This window comes from Galleria mellonella, unplaced genomic scaffold (assembly GCF_026898425.1).
Source record: "Galleria mellonella isolate WM207_F2 unplaced genomic scaffold, CSIRO_AGI_GalMel_v1 utg65, whole genome shotgun sequence".
NCBI lineage: Eukaryota > Metazoa > Arthropoda > Insecta > Lepidoptera > Pyralidae > Galleria > Galleria mellonella.
The window spans coordinates 2,938,195-2,958,424 of record NW_026442138.1 but is presented as its reverse complement, the minus strand read 5'-3'; the positions used below and the strand labels follow the sequence as shown (position 1 = coordinate 2,958,424).

Below are 20,230 nucleotides of genomic sequence, written 5' to 3'. Positions count from 1 at the left end.
TTAATCAAAATTGGTGCAGTAATTTAGTTTCTAAATCAAAAGAACTTGTTTTGTTACAATTGAATTCTGTTTTATTGTAAAAAACAATTTTAAAGTATTTTTCCTCTTCTTTCTGTACTTCTTCGTCTTTTCAAGTAATTTAAAAGTGACATGTACAGACATGCATATAACACAATCGTAACAGTTCCATCAAAATATTAAGAGAAATAAAAAATCCAATGAAATTAAGACTCATGCAGTTCAACAAACGGGAGTAAGCAATTAATTCCCATAATAAAAGAGGATACAACGCCCTAAAAACTGGACTACAATTAACATTCTCGCAAACTGAAATCGACTCTCTCACTATCGCGTTAAAGTCCACCATCACTCATCAACTATCTAAGCAATGTCCATATCGTAACAACTACAACATGTTGTCCAAAATATAATGATACGCGAAAATGCTGAGCACAACCCTCGTTTTGTCCGTTTTTAATATCGTCGAGGGAGGGTAACAGTTTATGTTAAACTGGTTGGCAGCACCAAAATAAATGGCATCAGATCACGTGAAATGACGATTTGTCGTGACGTCTAAACGATTACACGGATCATTAGTCATATTACCACCTTTGATAACATCATTTATACGTTTATTGTACGGTTAGGGTACGGTCGGTTGTAGCTACATGTGAGAATAAAGGTTTTTGATAATAAATGTATTCTTTATTAATGCAATTGCTTGTTTGGGTGTTAGAACTTTTATCAGATTTGTTCATGCAACTAGTTATGGCAAGCTGATAATCTACTTGATGGAAAATATGCATAAAAGTAGATGCGTAAAAATTGGAATAGTACAATATATTGTAATCATGAATCTCGGATCTTAGGATCATGGTCTATCTCGTGCGCCGCCATTCCTATGCTACCCTCATTATATACGAAGGCTGCTAACGTGCCTTCCTAGAAGATGTCCTCATTCGCTGGGATGGAAAATTTTAGCAACAAAGACCAGCAGCCTTCTTGCTATGGCAATGTACCCTATTTAGTTTCTCTCTCTCTTACTGATTCCTTTATTTTATTTCCTCTCATTGTGGTTAATTTCTAGTGAATTTGTCACAATAGACTAATTTATCTAACTTCATAATCAACTGTCATACTTACTTTGGTACACCGGTAGTGTTTACTTTTCATCACCTGAAACTCCCAACTTTATAACTCATATTTCATCGATTCCTTTCTGCTTCTAAAATTTAACTGTAAAAGATCTCTCTATGGGATAAATTTCTATATTGTTTGCGCTATATTGAAGAGTTTTTTCTATATTGAAGCTGAGAAGTTCTTGACGAAAATAAAATACTTGTCCGTGCCTCAAGTTTTATAATAAATTAAAATAAATACAAAGGTGCGTGTAGTCTTATCCGTTAACAAGATTTGAATGTTTGACCTTCTAACGGTTAAACGGTATATATCTATGGTTCTAATATTGCAAGTACGAAAAATTTACTTTTTATTAAAACTTCTATACTGCCCAATCTTGAACAATATGTCCAAAGCTTAGAATATATAGATAGACCATCGAGTCTCAAAATGAGTCAGCTTTTTATCAGCTAATTGTCAAATTAGCTGACTCGTTTTTATCAGTGTTCTATATACTTACTCGCATAATGTATCTTAACATAGATACGTATGTTATTATTGAATAAATAAAACGAGTTTTTACACATTAAAAATGTGCAAAAATTATATAAAATATGCACAGTAATATTTCGGCAACAAGAGCAATGATTTTATTATTCATACAAATCAATAACAATTTAATATAATAAATAATAGAAAATTCCATAACAAAACAACGATCTTTAAAAGCTTATGCTTAGTACTTCGCGATTGGGATATATACAGTTTGGTATATTTATTTGTTCTGGGCTTCAGCAAGGATATGACTCCATCCATTGTCTCAGTGCATGTTGGTATAATTTGATTGGGCGATAAAGCAAAGCCTTCTTGTCCGTCATCACGTAATTCGAAAGTAATAACGTATCTGTAACAAATCGTTTGATGTTTGATACAATTTGATGACTTTTGCAGTGTTTTAAGTTAAGTAGTGTTTTTTTATGAATGATAATAGAATGATAACTCAGCTTGCGCCAATATGTACTGATGGAGCACTAATGAGGAATACTTGGTGAGAAAGTAAATCAGTTAAGGTCAACTGGTGCTTGTGGCGAATTTATCATGGTTAACACGAAAATTTACCCAAAGGGAGACTTTGTACAAAAGTCAATCGCTTGGGTACCTCTGTCCCATTCGTGTTTCAACCGTGAAGCAGTTGTGTTTGCATAGCTGTGTTTCGGTTTGGAGGGTGGGATATGGCGTGAATTTACTGGGTGTAGAGGTATAACACCTGAGTCCTCAGGAATGGCAACGCATGGGGGGTATCATGGGTGAAACAGTATACTCTGTTATGTCCATGGTATTGCTCATGTTTACTATAATCAGGTAGACCGTCAGCTTGTTTGCCATTCTAAGTTGTATAAAAAAAAAATTCAGGGGAGACTGCATGGAAGTCCATCTGATGAGGTATATTTATATTGCCAGCAATAGGGTCGCAAAGTTCCCATTGCTAATAATCCCCTCCTCCCCGATTTATTCAGTAACATCAAGTTTTATAGTGTTGTGTTTGATTCCCGTACGATTCATTTAATGTTATAGAAGTGATAGATTTTTTTAAAATGGGTATTTGTTACTTTTTCACCTAAAAACTTTTAAACTTCTAAAGAATTTAAATGGTACACAGGTAAATTATATCCTTACTTAGTACATATAGTACTTTATGTACTGATTCATGCAGGCCAAGCCGTGGAATTCAGCTAATATAAAATATTTGTACGCATAGCTATATGTGTTTATGTTGGACAGAGTACGTTCTGTCCACAATGAATATTATACAGTGGTACTTTATATTATCGCTTATCGATTGATAACGTTTAATTTTAATTATACAGACCATATACAGGATTAATTGAATTTAGTATGTCAGTGATAGTATTCATAAAATTGCTTTCCCCGAGAACCACAGTTGAAATCTTATACTAAATCCATCTTAAGAACGTGCGCTCGCTACACTAAGTTCAAAAATTATTTGGAGCAGTTAATATTTCACTTACATTTCATATGATTAATATGAGATCATACATATCTCCTTTTTCAGATGAATTTTGTTTATTATCTTTGTTTCGATGTATAATTTATCATTATATCACCACAGTCTCTTTCTTTCTCTGTCTTTGTGCGTGCATGCGTGCGTGCGTGCGTGCATGTGTGTGTATGTTGATGTGTGCGTGCGTGCGTGGATGTGTTTGTGCGTATACATATTTATATGTCCACATATGCGTTTGCATGAACCTGTGCACATATACACGTGTATTACAACAAAACGTAATAAAGCCAGATGGCTATACATATAAGTCACTTACGGTACATCAAAAGTTTCTTTGACCCAACATCCACTGACCCCTGATGTCATATATCCTGCAAAATAATGACATTTAATAAACAATATTAAATACATATTTTTTTTATAATAAGATGAAAACTACGAGTTATATAAAAGTAAAACCTGATATAAATTGTACAATTGGAACGTCATTTGATCCTATTAACTAATAATTAGTAAATTATCAGTAAACTTAACTAGTAAATTAATACTTAACTGAAAGTTTTTGTAAAGTTAAAGTTTTGATTACCCTTCTCGGTCTTCTTAGTAGAAGAAAATAAAAAAAATATCAAGTTAAGAGTTAAATGAAAATGGACAAGTATTTTTAATATTTTTTTTCGATTATATTTTATACAATAATGATAATAAAAATATTAAAAACAATTCTAAATTTGAAGTTTAAAGCATCAGTAGTTGTCAAGACATGCACGAAGGGTTCTGGATACGATTCTGGATACGATTCTGGAACAGAACCTTAATAAATCCAAAATCTCGATTACATAAATGTATCAATTTTGGAATCCTCTAAACTCTCACCTACGGTATCATACGCTGTACCCACTGTATAAGTGGTTCCATATTTCTGATATATCTTTCGTGCTGCTTCCTCTCCCATTAATTTCTGTAAAATGAAATATTTTATGCTTCATCATCATCATCTCAATCATTTTCTATTCACTGCTCAACATAGACCTTCCCCATAGACTGCCATAAGGAATGGTCTTGAGCCTCCTGCATCCACCGACTCCCATTTCGTCGCTTATATGTATATTATTAGCAGTTCCGGTAAACTTTATTTTGTCTCCTAGTGCCATCAACCAGAACTATTTCTTCATATTGGGATAAAAACATTTCTTTCCAACTTTCAATTTGGATCAAAAATACATACTCGTATTAATAAAATTTCATTAAAATCGATTGAGCGGTTTCAGATATTAGCGTGAACGAAAATCATGTCACGCGATTTTTTTATATGAAGAAGATCAGAGAGAGCTATATATATACACTATCTCGTCTTATGTATAAATTCAAAACATCCGTATTATATAAAGCGGATGAATTTGTTTGATTGAATTTGCTAATCTCTGAAACTATTAGTCAAATTTGATTTTTTTTAAATTCGTTAGATTATTTATTAAAAAAGTTTATAGGCTATTCACCGTGTAGTCACGGCATAAATTGGGGTACACCTTCCTATCCTGTGGGTGTCGTAAGAAGCGACGAATAGAATTCAATGTTCGAGGGATGGACAGCAGCATCCCTCTTAAAACATCACCAATGCTTAACTGCGTTTGTCAACCCAATTGCCAAACGTGGCAACTACTGGCAAAATCCCCCTTAGAGGAAAGGTTCATCAATGGAGAATTAAAGGCTGATATGAGATAGGCTATTCAACATCTTGATACGACCATGTGGTCAAAGCATAGATTAGGTACTCTCTAGTGTGGTCATAGGGTGGTAGGTTAAGTGATCATTGGTCATGGTACAATTAGTACATAATAGGTACCTAAAAATTCTATCCTTTTTCATTGATAGTAAAGTCATCAGAGAGTTTTAGAATCAGGTTCAGAATGACTTTATTATTTTTTTAGTATAATTCTGAAGAGAGAGAAAAAAACATACCACTTCCTCAAAATTTCCAACGTGATTCCTCATGTGAGCGTACGGTATTATCATATATTGGCCGTATGAATGAAAACCTATGTAGTACTCCAAGTTTTCACTTTTTGAACGAATGAAATTCGAGACAGCCTGGGTTTCCTTCTCTGAGAATGCCGATGAGCCACAGTATATATCAGACTTCTTATTTAAGCTTACACCAATAGCTGTCAAAATGAAAAACAGTAGGTAGTAACCACGTGTATAAAAAGTGTTCATTTTAATTTGACTTTCATATTTTCAATCTTAAAACAAAAAATTCTAAACAATGTGCGTCCCGAATTGTCATTTAATTATTCGGGACATACTAAAGCTGTTGGTCCACTGATTATTATTCTGTTCATTGCTTGGTAATTAGGTAAATAATTTTACCAACATTTATTTCAGTATAACCCACTAATGCTACATAGTCGTGTTTTGTTGTCTAGCCATCTTTTATGACACAGAACTAAAAAAGAGTGGTTATACGTTTATAGGATTACAAGCTTTCTACGTCATTATGCGATTAATTTATTATGAATACTCAAATTTATGACAGTAATGATGACGAAGATATAGTATAGCATAACTTACTTCCGAAAGCAGTGCCAAAATTTCTATTCAAATCAACCCCGGCCAAACCGTTGTGACGATTTTTTCTCCATAATCTGTCCTAAAAATAGACGAACATATCATATTTGGATACAAGCTACACTTCGTCGCTTTCCCTGATTAAATTAAATTGAAAACTATCCAGTAAGTGTGTGATATAGGCTTTGCATCAAATGTCATTTAAAGATCATTCAGCCATTTGAGTCTTTTAAAATCACAAGCTGTGCAATCATTAGTTCTTGGTCATCGGGAATGACAACGTACAAGAGATAGTATGGGCATCATAATATTTTGTGATGTGCATGATGCTATTTACATTTACAAGCAACAGATTCTACTTTCCATCAGATGAATCATCAGTTTGTGCAATATCTTACGATACATAAAATTCCGGGGCAATGCTGCGGGTTTTTTTAGGATTTATTTTAGATTAGGATTATTTTTTTTAGGATTTATTTGTCTAGTAAATCCTTTAACAAACCTCCCTATGGCTATATTCATATCCGTCAGGGTTTACCACTGGTATGAAATACCATTCATAAGTCATAGCTATATTCTTCAGTTCTTCGTTATTTGAATATGGTGAATGTATAATCTCGTTAATTAAATATGTGACAAACGCTGGCGATATCCATTCTCTAGCATGAATCCCACCTTCAATGATTACTCTTGATCTAAAATAATGTCGCACATATTTATTTAAAGCAGACTCATAAACTTGTTTCTAATTAAGTACTAAGTGTAGGTTGATAAGAAACTTCATTATCATGATGACATTATGATGTCAACCGTAAACTGTCTACTGCTGAACATAGGCCTCCTCATAAATTGCTATATTAAATGGACCCGAGCCACTTCTATCTACTGACTTCTTGCAGAGCATTTGAAGTTGTTGCTCTATCTAGTTGATTAAAATATACGAAATAATAAAAATAGAAATAAGTGACACATAATCACACTAATCTTTTGGTCCTTGAGCTAGGATGTCGTCTAGTCAACTAGTCACTAGGAGAACATCAAGACGCGTGAAAAGTTTATTTCCTAAATTTGGTCGACTGAGAATCCTAATTCGGATCTCGTTACATATAGTGCTTATAGTTGCTAATATTTGCCAAAACCAAAATCTTGAATATTTTTCTAAGGAAAATACTTTACCAGTGATGCTGAATATAATGTCTACAAAAAGTTGAATCAAAAACAGCAAATAATCTTCAACCTTTCTTAATTAAAAAGACATGTACAATTATAAAGTTAAAATTGGAGGCACTCAAAGTGCGACAACGTTCAGCTCTGGGCTTTCAAGAACTAATTGATTATCTAATGATGCCCCGTTTAAAAGTGTCAAAATACAGGTTTAAATTTAGATTTAATTATAGTCAAAGAAAGATAACTTATAAGGAAGGCCATAGAACCTCATACCAATAGTGGGCAGTCTTCACCATAAAAAAATAGTATTGAAATTAAATAAAATTATCAGTGATAATTATGGAATTCTACAAAATAATACGTAATTCTTATAGAATTACGTATTATTTTGTAGAATTCCAGATTTATGAAACCATAGAGATTGTTTCTAGTGAAAAAGGAGGCTTAAAACTAATCTGCAAAGATTAGACAGAGTATATGCAATCTGAGAATATAGTCAAGCGATTCCGAAAACAACGCGGTGCGGTGAGATAAGTTATGAATTCGAAATCTTTGGCACTTTGTTCTTGATTTTATTCCACAAGTATCTTGGCATAAAGACTTATACTTATACTTACCTCATTTTACTCCCTTTCAATACTATTCTTACTGTTAGTATATCTCGATTTTCATAAGTTCGTCCTATACTTTGCAATTGCACCTCTGCCGGATATAACTTGCTAAGATCAATTAGCCAATTATAAATATCATTTAATCGGTAAAAACCTTGCCAATCAAATGATTCCGTGTTTCTTCTGATATATGGTTTCACTATTTGCGTATCAAAAGCTCTAGAAGAAAAATATGGAGACAGTAAATGCAAATAGGAGAGTCTACATAATCATCGACATATCATAGCGTACACATGTGTTTCTGCAACCAACTAGCTTTCTATTAGAATAAATAACGTACAATTAAAATATATGTATGTTCATTCTAATCACTACTTTAATAATCCATTAACATCCAACTGATGAGGTAATTTTATAAAAGTGATATAAGCATAGAAGGAAAATAAAGTATTATAATATTTCGATTTCCTTTATTTGTTAGGAAATTTAGGATAGGTATTTGTTGTTAAATATTAAAAGTTAAAACTTTTGAAAGCTAATCAGTGAGACGAACGGCATCTATTATTATTAAAAAAAACTAAAAAAATATACGGCCTTTATAATTACTGTTCTTTTCATTTTATTCTTAGTTTAAAGATAAAAATAGTGGAAAAAGTAATTTTACTCTGATACTATACGGATTTTAGGCTATTAGGCTATCGTAGCCTAATATATTTTTATGTAATAATATTATTGATAGTAATTATGATATATTATAATTTTTATCACAGTGGACGATCTTATAGATAGACAAAATTGTACATAATTTTAGATAATGTACAAAATAATAGATTTATAATAGATCCATTTACCTTTGTACATCCGGAATGATTGTAGTCAAATATATACCAGATGCATTAACTTCTCTCGAAAATGCCTTTATGTCTTCAGGAGCGATTATAAACTCCACAGGTCTGTAAACTAGTCCAGGATTTCTCCAAAAATTTACATTATAAGTTTCACTCAAATTCGTGAAAAAATTCAAATGTCTCTCGTCCACTGGTATCGCCCGATATAACGTGTAATTGTCATATTTTTTTGACAAACATTTTTTTGTTTGCAGTAATATCATTATTAATATAAGTGTTAACCTCAGTATCATCATTTTCATCGATATTAAAATTGGAGATTTAGAAAATACATTGTTTGATAAGCCTAAGAGATTTCACATTTTTGCTTACTTCAAAATTGATAATTGCTGGTTTGACGGAAAGGAAAACATTTGCAGTAGGTAATAAAACTATTTTCTAGTTATAATCATTGACAGTTCCAATTGTATTAACCTCAGCTTTCCCTTCAAAACGAATAAATCTTTCAGATAAATTTTATTGTATTATGTATTTTTAGATATTTTCTAAATAACTCCTAGAAAGATAATGCCCAGTATTATAGATAATCTATGAAATAAGGCTTATCCAGGCTTATCTGAATGTCATAGATAATTTAAGTAGATATTAATGCAATAAAATTGCATAGATTAAGGATAGTATCTGTGTTCCTTATAGATATAAAACGCATTGATTATAATAGCTAGAACGAGACACCATTATAAGCAAAACTTGGAAGTGTGAGCAAGATCGAATATATTTCTTTGTGGTACGTTTTTATTTTTAGATGACTACTTATTTGCCTCATCAAAATCAAAGAACAAGGAAATATTTGATTAAAACAAAGATTTTTGTTATTACCATCAAAAGCATTATGCTTACATTATTCGTTCAAATTAAGTTGAAGAGGAATAGACTAAGAATAGCACTCTCGATCCTCGAAGAGGTTAGCTCCTATATCCATATTTTGACTGTCATTAGATCAAAGTTTAAATTAATAGGATCTAGAATGTCTTACATTATACAGAACACACTAGTCGTAATAATCTATATCTATACTAATATGGACTATAAGATGGTCGAGGATGGGCAGCAGCGTTCCCCTTAAAACATCACTAAAGCCTAATTGCGGCTGCCAAGCGTGGCGACTATTGGCAAAAAATGAGGAGGCCTATGTTTAGCAGTGGACAAGTAAAGGCTGGTATAATAATAATAATAAATGCCAATATATTGAGTATAAAAAGGAAAGATTTGTTTCTTTGTTTGTTATTGATAAACTCAAAAACTACTTAACCGATTTTAAAAATCCAATAACAAAAACAACAAAGCGTCTCTTTGCCCGCCAGATGGCGTGGGCGGGCGAGGTAGGGGTCTCGGGGCGTACCCCACTATCCTGGCTTCAACTCCGGAGGCAACAACCTCCAGGTCCCTGGGTTTGAAGGCGACATGCACTGATGGTCTGTGTATGTCGGCGTAGTATCTTTAAAAATCCTTTTTCACCTATAGAAATGTTTATTATCAGCGAGTAACATATATATTTTATAGGCTATATATTATTTTTAAAAATTTTATTCCATATCACCAGAGGGAGACTTTGTACAATAGTCGATTGCTTGGGTACCTCTGTCCCATTTGTGTTTCAACCGTGAAGCACTTGTGTTTGCATGGCTGTGTTTCGGTTTGAAGGGTGGGATATGGCGTGAATTTACTGGGTACAGAGGAATAAAATCTGAGTTTTAAGGAATGGCAACGCATGGGGGGTATCATTGGCGAAAGAGTATACTCTGTCATGTCAATGATACTGCTCATGTCTATAGGTGACGGTTACCACTTTCCATCAGGTGGGCCGTCAGCTTGTTTGCCATTCTAAGTTGTATAAAAAAAACTCGTGGGATGTCATTTCGAATCACTAGTTATTTAAAAATTAATAGTTTAAATGGCATTACCTAACTTTATGAATTTAATTCTTGGATGATAAACTTTAACAGGTATACCTGTTGAGAATAAACAAGCTGAACTAGTAAAGGGTTAGTTACATAGCTCGAAGAATCGACAAACGATGGAGAAGAAAGGTATTTCAGTGGCGATTCCGTACAAACAAATGCAGTGTAGGATGACCATGCACTAGTTAGGGCGACAATCTCAAATGCAATACATTGCATTACAGGGAGTACAGGGAGGCCTATGTTCAACAGTAGATAGTTAACAACTGATATGATGATGATGATTAGAAAATAAATGATTGATTGTTTGAGGTATAAATTATAAAAAAAAAAACATAACATTAAATTATAAAAAAATATAATTTGAAATAAGAACAATAAATAGTAGATTACTTGAGACTTCATCAACAGTTGCCGAATTGAAGAGGTTAGCTCGTACGCGTTTTGGTCGGGCTGTCATTAATTCAACCATGCCGACCACAGCCTCCTTACAGGTTGGCAGTATCTGTTCTGGAGGAAGTGCGTAGCCATAAGTTCCATTGTCCCGTAGTAAGAGCGTGAAGACATGTCTGGAAGAAACATATCTATTTAGATACAAACTTCTAGTAGATTTAGATTGAGAACAGAATATGACTAAGAGCTGAGAATAGAAGCAAAAACAAAACAATATAGGAGAACAAAAGCTAAAATATTAAAGAAATATATTAATTAATTATATTTTGTTGATCGCTTCAAACTTTTACTGGATTTACACTGAGAACAGAACATGGCTAAGAAATAAGAACAAGAGCCAAAATAGAACAAAATAAGAGAACAGAAGCTAAAATATTGATCTATGGATATATCGAAATCAGAATAATTACAGATTCTTTCAATGCATAGATTAAGGATGATAACTGAATTTTTATTTATTAAGAAACATGGGACGAGAAATGTCTAAATTTGGGCACCCATAGATATATTGAGTATAGTTCTGGCATACTCTTTCTACAATTTTACATTAATACAGCGCACCAGAATTTTGATCATTTTATACGCAAAAGACTAAAAATTTTTTGGTCGTTTTTGAACTCATGTTTCTTAAGTGTTCAAATTCATAAAAACAAATGAAATGAAATTTATTTGTCAGAAACATTGGTCATAAGATCATTTATAAATATAATATATATATATATATATATATATATATATATATATATATATATATATATATATATATATATATATATATATATGTATATGTAAATTCAATGATTAACATTTGCATGCCATTTGATGTGACGAAACATATTTTACATAACATTTTATCAATAAATTTATCGTTAGGTTTTAATAACTTTAACTCTATCGATACAATCGATATAACGATAAAATCACGTGATATTGTGTCAATACTTTTTTATTTTTTGTGATATTTAGAATAGTAAACAAGCTGACAGTCTACTTAACAAAATGTGGTAACTGTATCTTAGAAACGGTTATCTTATTATAAACTAGAATTATATTACATATACTCATATATCTGTACTGCGTGTATGTTTGTTCCGGCTTCACGCAAAACCTACTGCACCAAAGTAGATGCGATTTCCAAAATTTTATTCCGGAGGGCTTAATTTAAACTCTAGAGTATATTTTATCTCGATATGTTATCTAGAAGTGGACATGGACATTGGTTTTCCTACTACTGAGATCTACGCGAAAAAAGTAGCGAGCAAGAAATTAGTAATGAGTATGTATAAATATGATAAATATCATGAACATCATAGAATACATCGCGATACCTATGGCAACCATGGGTTGCTATACCCAAGTATTATTAATGTGGTAAATCATAAATACGCCCAAATATGAAATAATACTTTTTCTAGAGAATTTTTTAAAAGTTTCAGAGGCCTTTAATTTTCAATCACTGCATATCTAACTGCTTTTGTACCGTTTTTTTTTTCTCTTTTAAAATATTTAACACTGCACTCAGAGATTTCATTCATATTAGATGAGCTGGAATTGGAAATAGCGCTCTACCCCTTGGAGTCGGGAGATGCGGGCGTGTGTCCCGCAAAAGGATCAATTTCCCCTTCAACTTTTTCTACGTCGCTAGCAAAGAAAATTGGACCAATAATAATTTTAATTGAAGAGTTTTCGTTATTAATATGGCAGGATTTTTTTCTTTTTAAAGTTTTATAACAAGAAGGTACAAAGGAGCACTTATTGTGCGACTTTGTCCGTCCAAGCATTTGTTACATCGCTAGAACTCAGCAGTTGCTACGCTAACTGAAATTCGGAATAGTTTTAAATACTATTACGCAATCTTTTTTTTTTTGTTTTTTGTAAAGAAAATAATTGACAAAAGCTATTTGATAAGGGGTACAAAATAGACATTAATTTTTTTTTAAATGAGCCTAATTCAAATGAAATGTTACATGAAAGGGCAGCGTTTGTACGTTTTAATATCTTATATTATTTTTGATTTATACTAAAACGAAAATACATAATTCACAAAACAACAAAGAATAAAGGACGTTCACAATTCGTGTGTATTTTGTATGTTTGTTACGTCATAATTCTGTCATTAATAAACCTATAGAAATTTCATCAAAACCGATTCAGTAGTTTAGTTTTAAATCAAAATAACTGGATTTTCGCCAGTTGAAGCCTACTTGTACGTCAGCTATACATTGATAAAATGTTTTCACTTCGTTTCATAAGGTGCATTATGCCTTTATCACAGGGTTGGTCTGTCTGAAATTCAAGCTTCAGTTAAATTTGAGAGTACTTACTTAACGTTGAAAGTTTTCTTCACCCAACTAGCGCTATTTCCAGAAAGTCGAAGGCCTGTGATTACATATAATTATAACTGTATATTTTATTCTATTATACAACAAGTAGACATCGGTAGAAGCCACTAATTATTTAATAGATATGTTTATTTATACCAGTATTTTTTTTATACAACTTAGAATGGCAAACAAGCTGACGGCCCACCTGATGGAAAGTGGTAACCGTCGCCTATAGACATGACCAGTACCATGGAAATAACAGAGTATACTGTTTCGTCCATGATACCTCCCATGCGTTGCTATTCCTGAGGACTCAGGTGTTATTCCTCTGTACCCAGTAAATTCACGCCATATCCCACACTTCAAACCGAAACACAGCCATGCAAACAACTGCTTCACGGTTGAAACACGAATGGGATAGAGGTACCCAAGCAATCGACTTTTGTACAAAGTCTCCCTCTATATTGTATACATGAGTATACAGTCAGGCAGGTGGTCGGTCGTAAAACTAAAAGCCAAAACCTTAGGTAATATGGATAAAAACATATTACGTCGACCCCGAAATTTATATAAGATTTGGAAGATGATGGTAATTGATTTATTTATATACAAATAGGTAGAATTATATAGTAATATTTCGTATAGGTTGCCGTATGATCCCGGCATAGACTAAACCACCCCTTCTTTTCCCGTGGGTGTCATAAGAGGCATCTAAAGGAACTTAATCGTCAAGGGATAGGCAGCAGCGTCCCTGTTAGAACATTATCAAAGCCTGACTGGGTTTGCCAATTTGCTTGCCAAGCGTGGCCGCTATTGTTTAGCAGTGCAGGCCTATACTCAGCAGTAGACAGTGAATAGGTGATATGATGATGATGACGGTGATGAATTCGTGTAGAAATGTGAAGTATACTTACCTAAAGTGTCGTAGAATGTACCAACGTCATATTTGGTGCCAAATAATTTATACATTTTCACTATCGCTTGTTTCCCGTAATTTTCCTGAAAATAAAATGTAATATAAATTTAAATCGCAAATGAATATTTATATTCGTCAGCAGAGTAAAAGTTATTTTTCTATTTTTTTTTAAGTTTATATACTCTTTCGTAATGCAATATGATAAATCGCCGGTTAGGTCCCGGCATAGAAGGGAACACCCTTTCCCGTGGGCGTCGCAAACATAAAAAAAAATAGTCAATTAGGTGAATCCATTCTAAGGGGATCAGTTTACATACATTTAGTAATTGATTTTTATTGGAGATATAGATATTTTTAGTGATGAAAAATATTGTTAACGGCCATAACAGCAATACATTCTGTAGCGCAAGTGTAAACGGATTTACCATTCAAAAAACGCATACACTCGTAAAACAAAAATTATTTACATAGATACAAAAATTTTAGTACTAAATTAACTAAACGGTATAGGTATGTAAAATTAACATTGTATGTACTCAATATTGACTCCATCGACAGGGAGTTCACCCTCATACCTACAGCCCAAATGGTCGCGTACAATGCGGTTTCAGCGATGTTTTCTCCCACGAACACTCAGGTTATGGAATGAGCTCCCTGTCGAAGTTTTCCCAAGAGACTACAGCATGGAGTTCTTCAAAAAGAGGGTAAAGAGGTTTCTTCAGGGTCGGCAACGCGCGCGTAATACGTCTGGTATTGCAGGCGCTAATAGGCTACGATAACCGCTTACCATCAGGTGGGCTGTATGCTTGTTTGTTACACCAGTGTTATAAAAAAAAAATTTTAAACTCACCAGTTCATTATAATTATCTACATGTTTTATTCTATCAGAATAAGGTATTACAATCTTCTGGCCATAACCATGGATAGAGAAGTAAAACTTGAGGTTTTCCTTTTTGGCAGTAATAAAATCTGCCAACGCCTTCGTCTCGGGTTCAGAGAAAGGCGAGGTGCCGCAGTACCCTTCATCGTTAGGACTGTTACTGGCAGAGTACGCTGAATAAATAAGACTAATTAATATAAATTCAAGGATACGTAAGTTAATGTGGCAATGGGCTGGTCACATAGCTTGAAAAACTGACAGCCAATGGGAAAGAAAAAGCAAAGGGGATTGTTAGTAATGCAGACTATCAACCCCATTGTTAGCAGTATACTCTGCCCAGACGATTTCCACGTGATGCCCCTGGAAACCATCGTGCTGAATTCCAGGTATATTCATCACGATGGGCTAACTGGCCTCATTCCATTCTCAGTTGGCATCCCTCACTGGTGCCCCGGCAGTATATACTGTTAGCGGACTGGGTTGCCATTCTATTATCATCCCATAAAAAAATTAAAAATAACAGAATTTTTACTTACTTTAAAACGAATGGACATGAATCCTTATTTTAAATACACTATCAGTAATCAAAAGGTAATAAAAAAATTTGCAGGTATTGGTAGCAACTAAGACGCTACTCACTTCAGTCCTGCCGTAACCTTAACGTTTTGACGTGAAACAATCCACGTCAAAACGTCGGTTACAAAGAAGCAGCTATGCAGGTACTATTTACCTGCAAATTTTTAATTGTTAAGTCCCAAAAGTGTATTTAAAATATTTATCAACAACGAGAAAGTTTAAAGTTAACTATATGTAACTACTATAACAAAGTCTTTATACTGTAAAAATATTTATTTACTTCCAAAACTGTAGTCGAAATTCCTGTTTAAATCAACGCCAAATACTCCAACCACATTACGTCTATTTTTTTTCCACAGTCGATCCTGAAATGTAATAAAAAATTCATTAAAACATCGTTTCATTGTTATAAAACAATAGTTACGAAATAAATAAATAAAAATAATAATTTTAGAGCCAACTATTAACCAGAGCCGTTTTTTGAAATTTAATTTTAAAAAACAGAACGTGGTAGCCATTGTCTATAGTCATTTCGGAGGACTTAAATGTTGCCATACAATAATCTTCAAACAACTGAACGGATTCTTGTATGAAATTTAACACACAAGTAAAGGGTGGATAATATATACCAATATCTAGATAGATTAATAATTAATTTATTAGCATTACTTACAGCCGTGTGGTCCCAGCGTAGAATAGGCCACCCCGTCCTTTCTCATGAGTGTCGTAAGAATCGAGAAGGGAGGGCGTGAGATGAACAGCAGCGTCCCTCTTAAAACATCTTCAAAGCCTAACTGCGATTACCAATCCGCCAGCCAAGCGTGGCAACTACTGGCAAAACTCGAAATTCATATATACATAGATATTGTAGCAACACTGACATTACCCTTGTCTAGTGACAAGTGAATAGATACTGTTTTATTTTATGCTACTATGGTGAAAAATAAGCAGACAACTCATCTGATAGTTATGAATGCCTGTAAGACCAGAGTTGGATATATATATATATATATATATATATATATATATATATATATATATATATATATATATATATATATATATATATATATATATATATATATATATATATTTTTTTATAATTTATTAATTCAGCCGTTCATCACTGCTGGATATAAGCCATTCCCATATGAGGAGTTGTGCCAGTAGTTGCCACGCTTGGCAGGCGAGTTGACAACCGCAGTTAGGCATTTAAACATGTTTTAAGACAGACGCTGCTGCCAATCCCTCGCCCTCCTTAGTCGCCTCTTGCGATACCTACGGGAAAGGAAGGGATGGCCCATTCTATGCCGGGTTATATACGGCCATATATTGTTATGTTTATTTTTTTTTATTTACATGAGCACTGCCAAGTATATTCTTGGTATTGAATAAAAATAACTCATCAGGAGAAACTCTTGCTATGACATGTGAATATTAATTTAGTTCACTCAACGTGTTTTAGAGATTTAATTGAATTTGGAAATTTACTCAGTATGTAACCTAATAACGTCAACGATATAATTATTATAAATACTAAATCGACTTTGAACTCGACTCAATATGACCTTATGAAGGTTAAGGGCATGCTTATCATATTTATAATCTTTCCATCACACAATTATCAAGGACATATGTCGCGTATAATAAGAAGCGAATGATAGCAACACCGGATGTGCCCCAGGAATGGTCCATCTACATTACGAAAAGGGAACAAAACTGATTCCAGACAAATTATCATATTGAAGACTAGGCAGCATGGTCTCTGACCTTAGCCTGTTCCACAACGAAACAAACGTACTTAAAAAAAAAGGAACAAAACTTTGCTGTATGTGTCAACGGACGATTTTCAAATTTTCAAGTGGATCAACGCAACGGCTCTTTCGTCTAAATTTATATTTTTATAACTATTCGCAAATAAAATAAAATAATTCAAGCTTGTTTATATGAAATTGACCTTCTAACGATCTGTTAAAGACATTAGCATGTACCAACGTAATACTTATATTTATTATAGTTAATTTAATTGAATCTTGAACATGACCTTATGAAGGTCATATTTCCTTTATTTCAAGTACATTTATTTTATTATTATTATAACAGTCATTAATTGTTCATTGCTGAACATAGGCTTCCTCCGTAGAAAGAGGTTTTGCCAATAATTGCAGTTAGGTTTTTGGTGAGGTTTTAAGAAGGATGCTGCTCCCAATTCTTTGACCGTTAAGTTTCCTTAGCCGCCTCTTACGATACTAACGAGAAAGGAAGGGGTAGCCCATTTTATGCTGGGACCACACAGCATACTTATCATATTTACAAATATTTTCTCCAGACAGTCATAAAGGACGTAATTAGTACATTGATTATAGTTAATTAATTGAACTCTGAACATGACCTTACAAAGGTCACATTCTCCTTACTCCAAGTACATAATTATTATAATTCACACATACTCTCTAAGATTATAAAAACATTCTGTGCATACCAGTCTAGGACACAGTTATTATTATTATATATATAGCTAATTATTTGTGTATTATTTAAACTTGATTCATTATTTAATTATTTATTCTTGATAGCACAATAAAATTTGTACAAATGGCGAGCTTGTTGCCGTATGACATTCTCTACTGGCTAACTATTAGGTAAAAACAGAAATCTTTCGAGGGCTAACATTCTTAGGACCATTTTCTCCTTTATTTACGCACATAATATGAACAAGCAAGTTTGATTCTTAATTATACTTATGTAGAAATTAAACTTTTCAATAACGCCTTAAATCTGGGAATGATGTGTTTTGAAAGGTACATATTCGTTCTCTGGTACAAAAATTATATTATATCATAAATGCTGAGACTGATGTAATTCTTTATTTGACATCATCATCATTTCAGCCTGTATTTATCCACTGCTGGCTATAAGCCTTCTCCAATGCCTTCCAACATAAGTAATTCTCCGCTTTTTGCACTGAGAGCCGTTTTATTATTTGATTATTGGTTCTTTTCATTGGGAAGCTTACTACGCTGGCCAAATGGGTTGGTTAGTTATTTACAATAATTGAGTGTAAAAACGTTTTAGTACTTACAACTTTTTGAGTAAAATCATAACCATCCGGATTTACAATCGGTATTAGAAACCAATTATATTTGTATGCTACATCTGACAGCCGACCGTTCCCTGTTTCATTGCTGTAGACTAATTGGTGCGCTAGATAAGTTACAAATTCGATTGAGATCCATTCGTTTCCATGTATTCCACCTTCAACTATAGCCGTCCCATTCGCTCCTGGTCTTTTAATCTCAAGAACATATATTTCTCTCCCTTCGGCAGATTTGCCAATATTGAACAATTCGGTTATGTTCGGAAATTTCAATGCTATGTCAGTTAGCCATTGATAAATATCTTCTAAATAATGATAAAAATTGAAGGAAAAAGACTCGACTTTCAAACGTTGGTATCTTTGTATTGTTTGTTTGTCAAAAGCCCTAAAATTGAATTCAGGAATTTTAAAATTGGCTGTGACGACTAGTTTCGGGAACAATTATACCGAAACTAGTCGAGCTTTCTCGATCTAATTACATGTAATGTAAAGCGGTAGTTATTACATTAAATTAACACTTACTGTTGAATATCGGGTATTAACATCTCTGCCTTCATTCTAAAATGCGCTGCTCTCTCTTTAAACAGATCCTTATCTGTTGGATTTACTATAAACTGCACGTCATAATATAGTTTAATAGGTCTCCTCCAGAAGATCATGTCTATGTACTTTTTTTTTTCCAAATTCTGCAGAAACTTCAAATGATCAACTTCAATCGGTGTAACTCCGAACAGAGTAAAGTTATCATATCTTTTACTTTGGCAAAGTTTAAAATTGGTCAGAAAAAATGCGAACGTAACAAAAAACTTGGAATTCATATTCGTCTGAATATTTTTATCGTCAAATAAAATTCACATTGGATTTTTGACTGACATTTTGACAGAGTATTTTATTACACTTGTTCGTCTAGATATTACGGCTCGAGTTCTAACCAGTAAGTTAATTTATGACATGATCGAATGGGTATCGAAAAGAAATCGATTTCAAATAGATATTATAATTATATAAAAAAACTCTAGAAGTAAGAATAGGCTTTTAGATGAAAAAAGAATTTTCTAAATCAGATTAGAACTATAGAGTTATGAGGCGAGAAATATAAAAAATACAACAGGATTGAAAACCTCACTCTTTTTGAAGTCGGTTGAAAACAATCATCTCGTCTTGTATAAAAAATTGTCATCTTGTATAAAAAAAAAAAAAAAAGTATATAAATCCCAACTCATCTGAGGAAAAAACCATAGGTACTATCCTTAGCCTATGATAACTTTTTACGTCTATTTAATCTGATTGTGATTTGATTCGATCATCAGAAATAAATATGGAAAACATATTCCAATAATTTATTGTATGATTGAAAATTTTCAAAGTTATTAACTATTGAACATATTTATGCAAACCAAATTAAAAATATTTAAAAAACATAAAATTAGATTGCAACAATTTGAATTCCAACTACAATTCAAAGAAAAGTCACCTATTCCCAAGCAAACGGTCTCCGTAACTGCTTGAATGTATGTTAAGTCATACCCTACTGATTTATGGGATCCCATCGAGGACCCAATAAATTCTCCATACTCCACTATATTGCGAACACGATGACCGAATGTCCCGTGGTCGGCTAGTGTATTTCCGATGTAAATGTCTGAATAAGTATTGTTCTTTCTTTGCTTCTGTGGGGAGAACTGTATTT

At 33.1% G+C, this 20,230-nt stretch overlaps 1 protein-coding gene across 1 annotated transcript; it reads right to left on the bottom strand.

Moving 5' to 3' along the window:
* Window positions 1-1,746: 1,746 nt before the first annotated feature.
* On the bottom strand, window positions 1,747-19,583 carry LOC113519852 (uncharacterized). The gene is made up of 15 exons (XM_052900752.1): window positions 19,063-19,583; window positions 18,526-18,925; window positions 15,724-15,808; window positions 14,838-15,040; window positions 13,986-14,070; window positions 13,072-13,126; window positions 10,671-10,863; window positions 8,337-8,686; window positions 7,492-7,704; window positions 6,210-6,402; window positions 5,711-5,789; window positions 5,102-5,304; window positions 4,016-4,100; window positions 3,459-3,513; window positions 1,747-2,023 (listed from the first exon to the last, which is right to left on the bottom strand). The coding sequence occupies exons 1-15, from the start codon at window positions 19,356-19,358 to the stop codon at window positions 1,786-1,788; spliced, it is 2,733 nt and encodes a 910-aa protein (XP_052756712.1). The 5' UTR covers window positions 19,359-19,583; the 3' UTR covers window positions 1,747-1,785.
* Between the last annotated feature and the right edge of the window lie 647 nt (window positions 19,584-20,230).

Coding starts and splice junctions, on each gene's coding strand:
- LOC113519852 (XM_052900752.1), bottom strand. CDS start 19,358: ATGAATTCCAAGTTTTTTGTTACGTTCGCATTTTTTCTGACCAATTTT. Junction 8,687..10,670: donor CAAGTAATCTACTATTTATT/GTTCTTATTTCA, acceptor AAAATGTGAAAT/CTCTTAGGCTTATCAAACAA. Junction 4,101..5,101: donor TTGGAAATTTTGAGGAAGTG/GTATGTTTTTTT, acceptor TTCATTTTACAG/AAATTAATGGGAGAGGAAGC.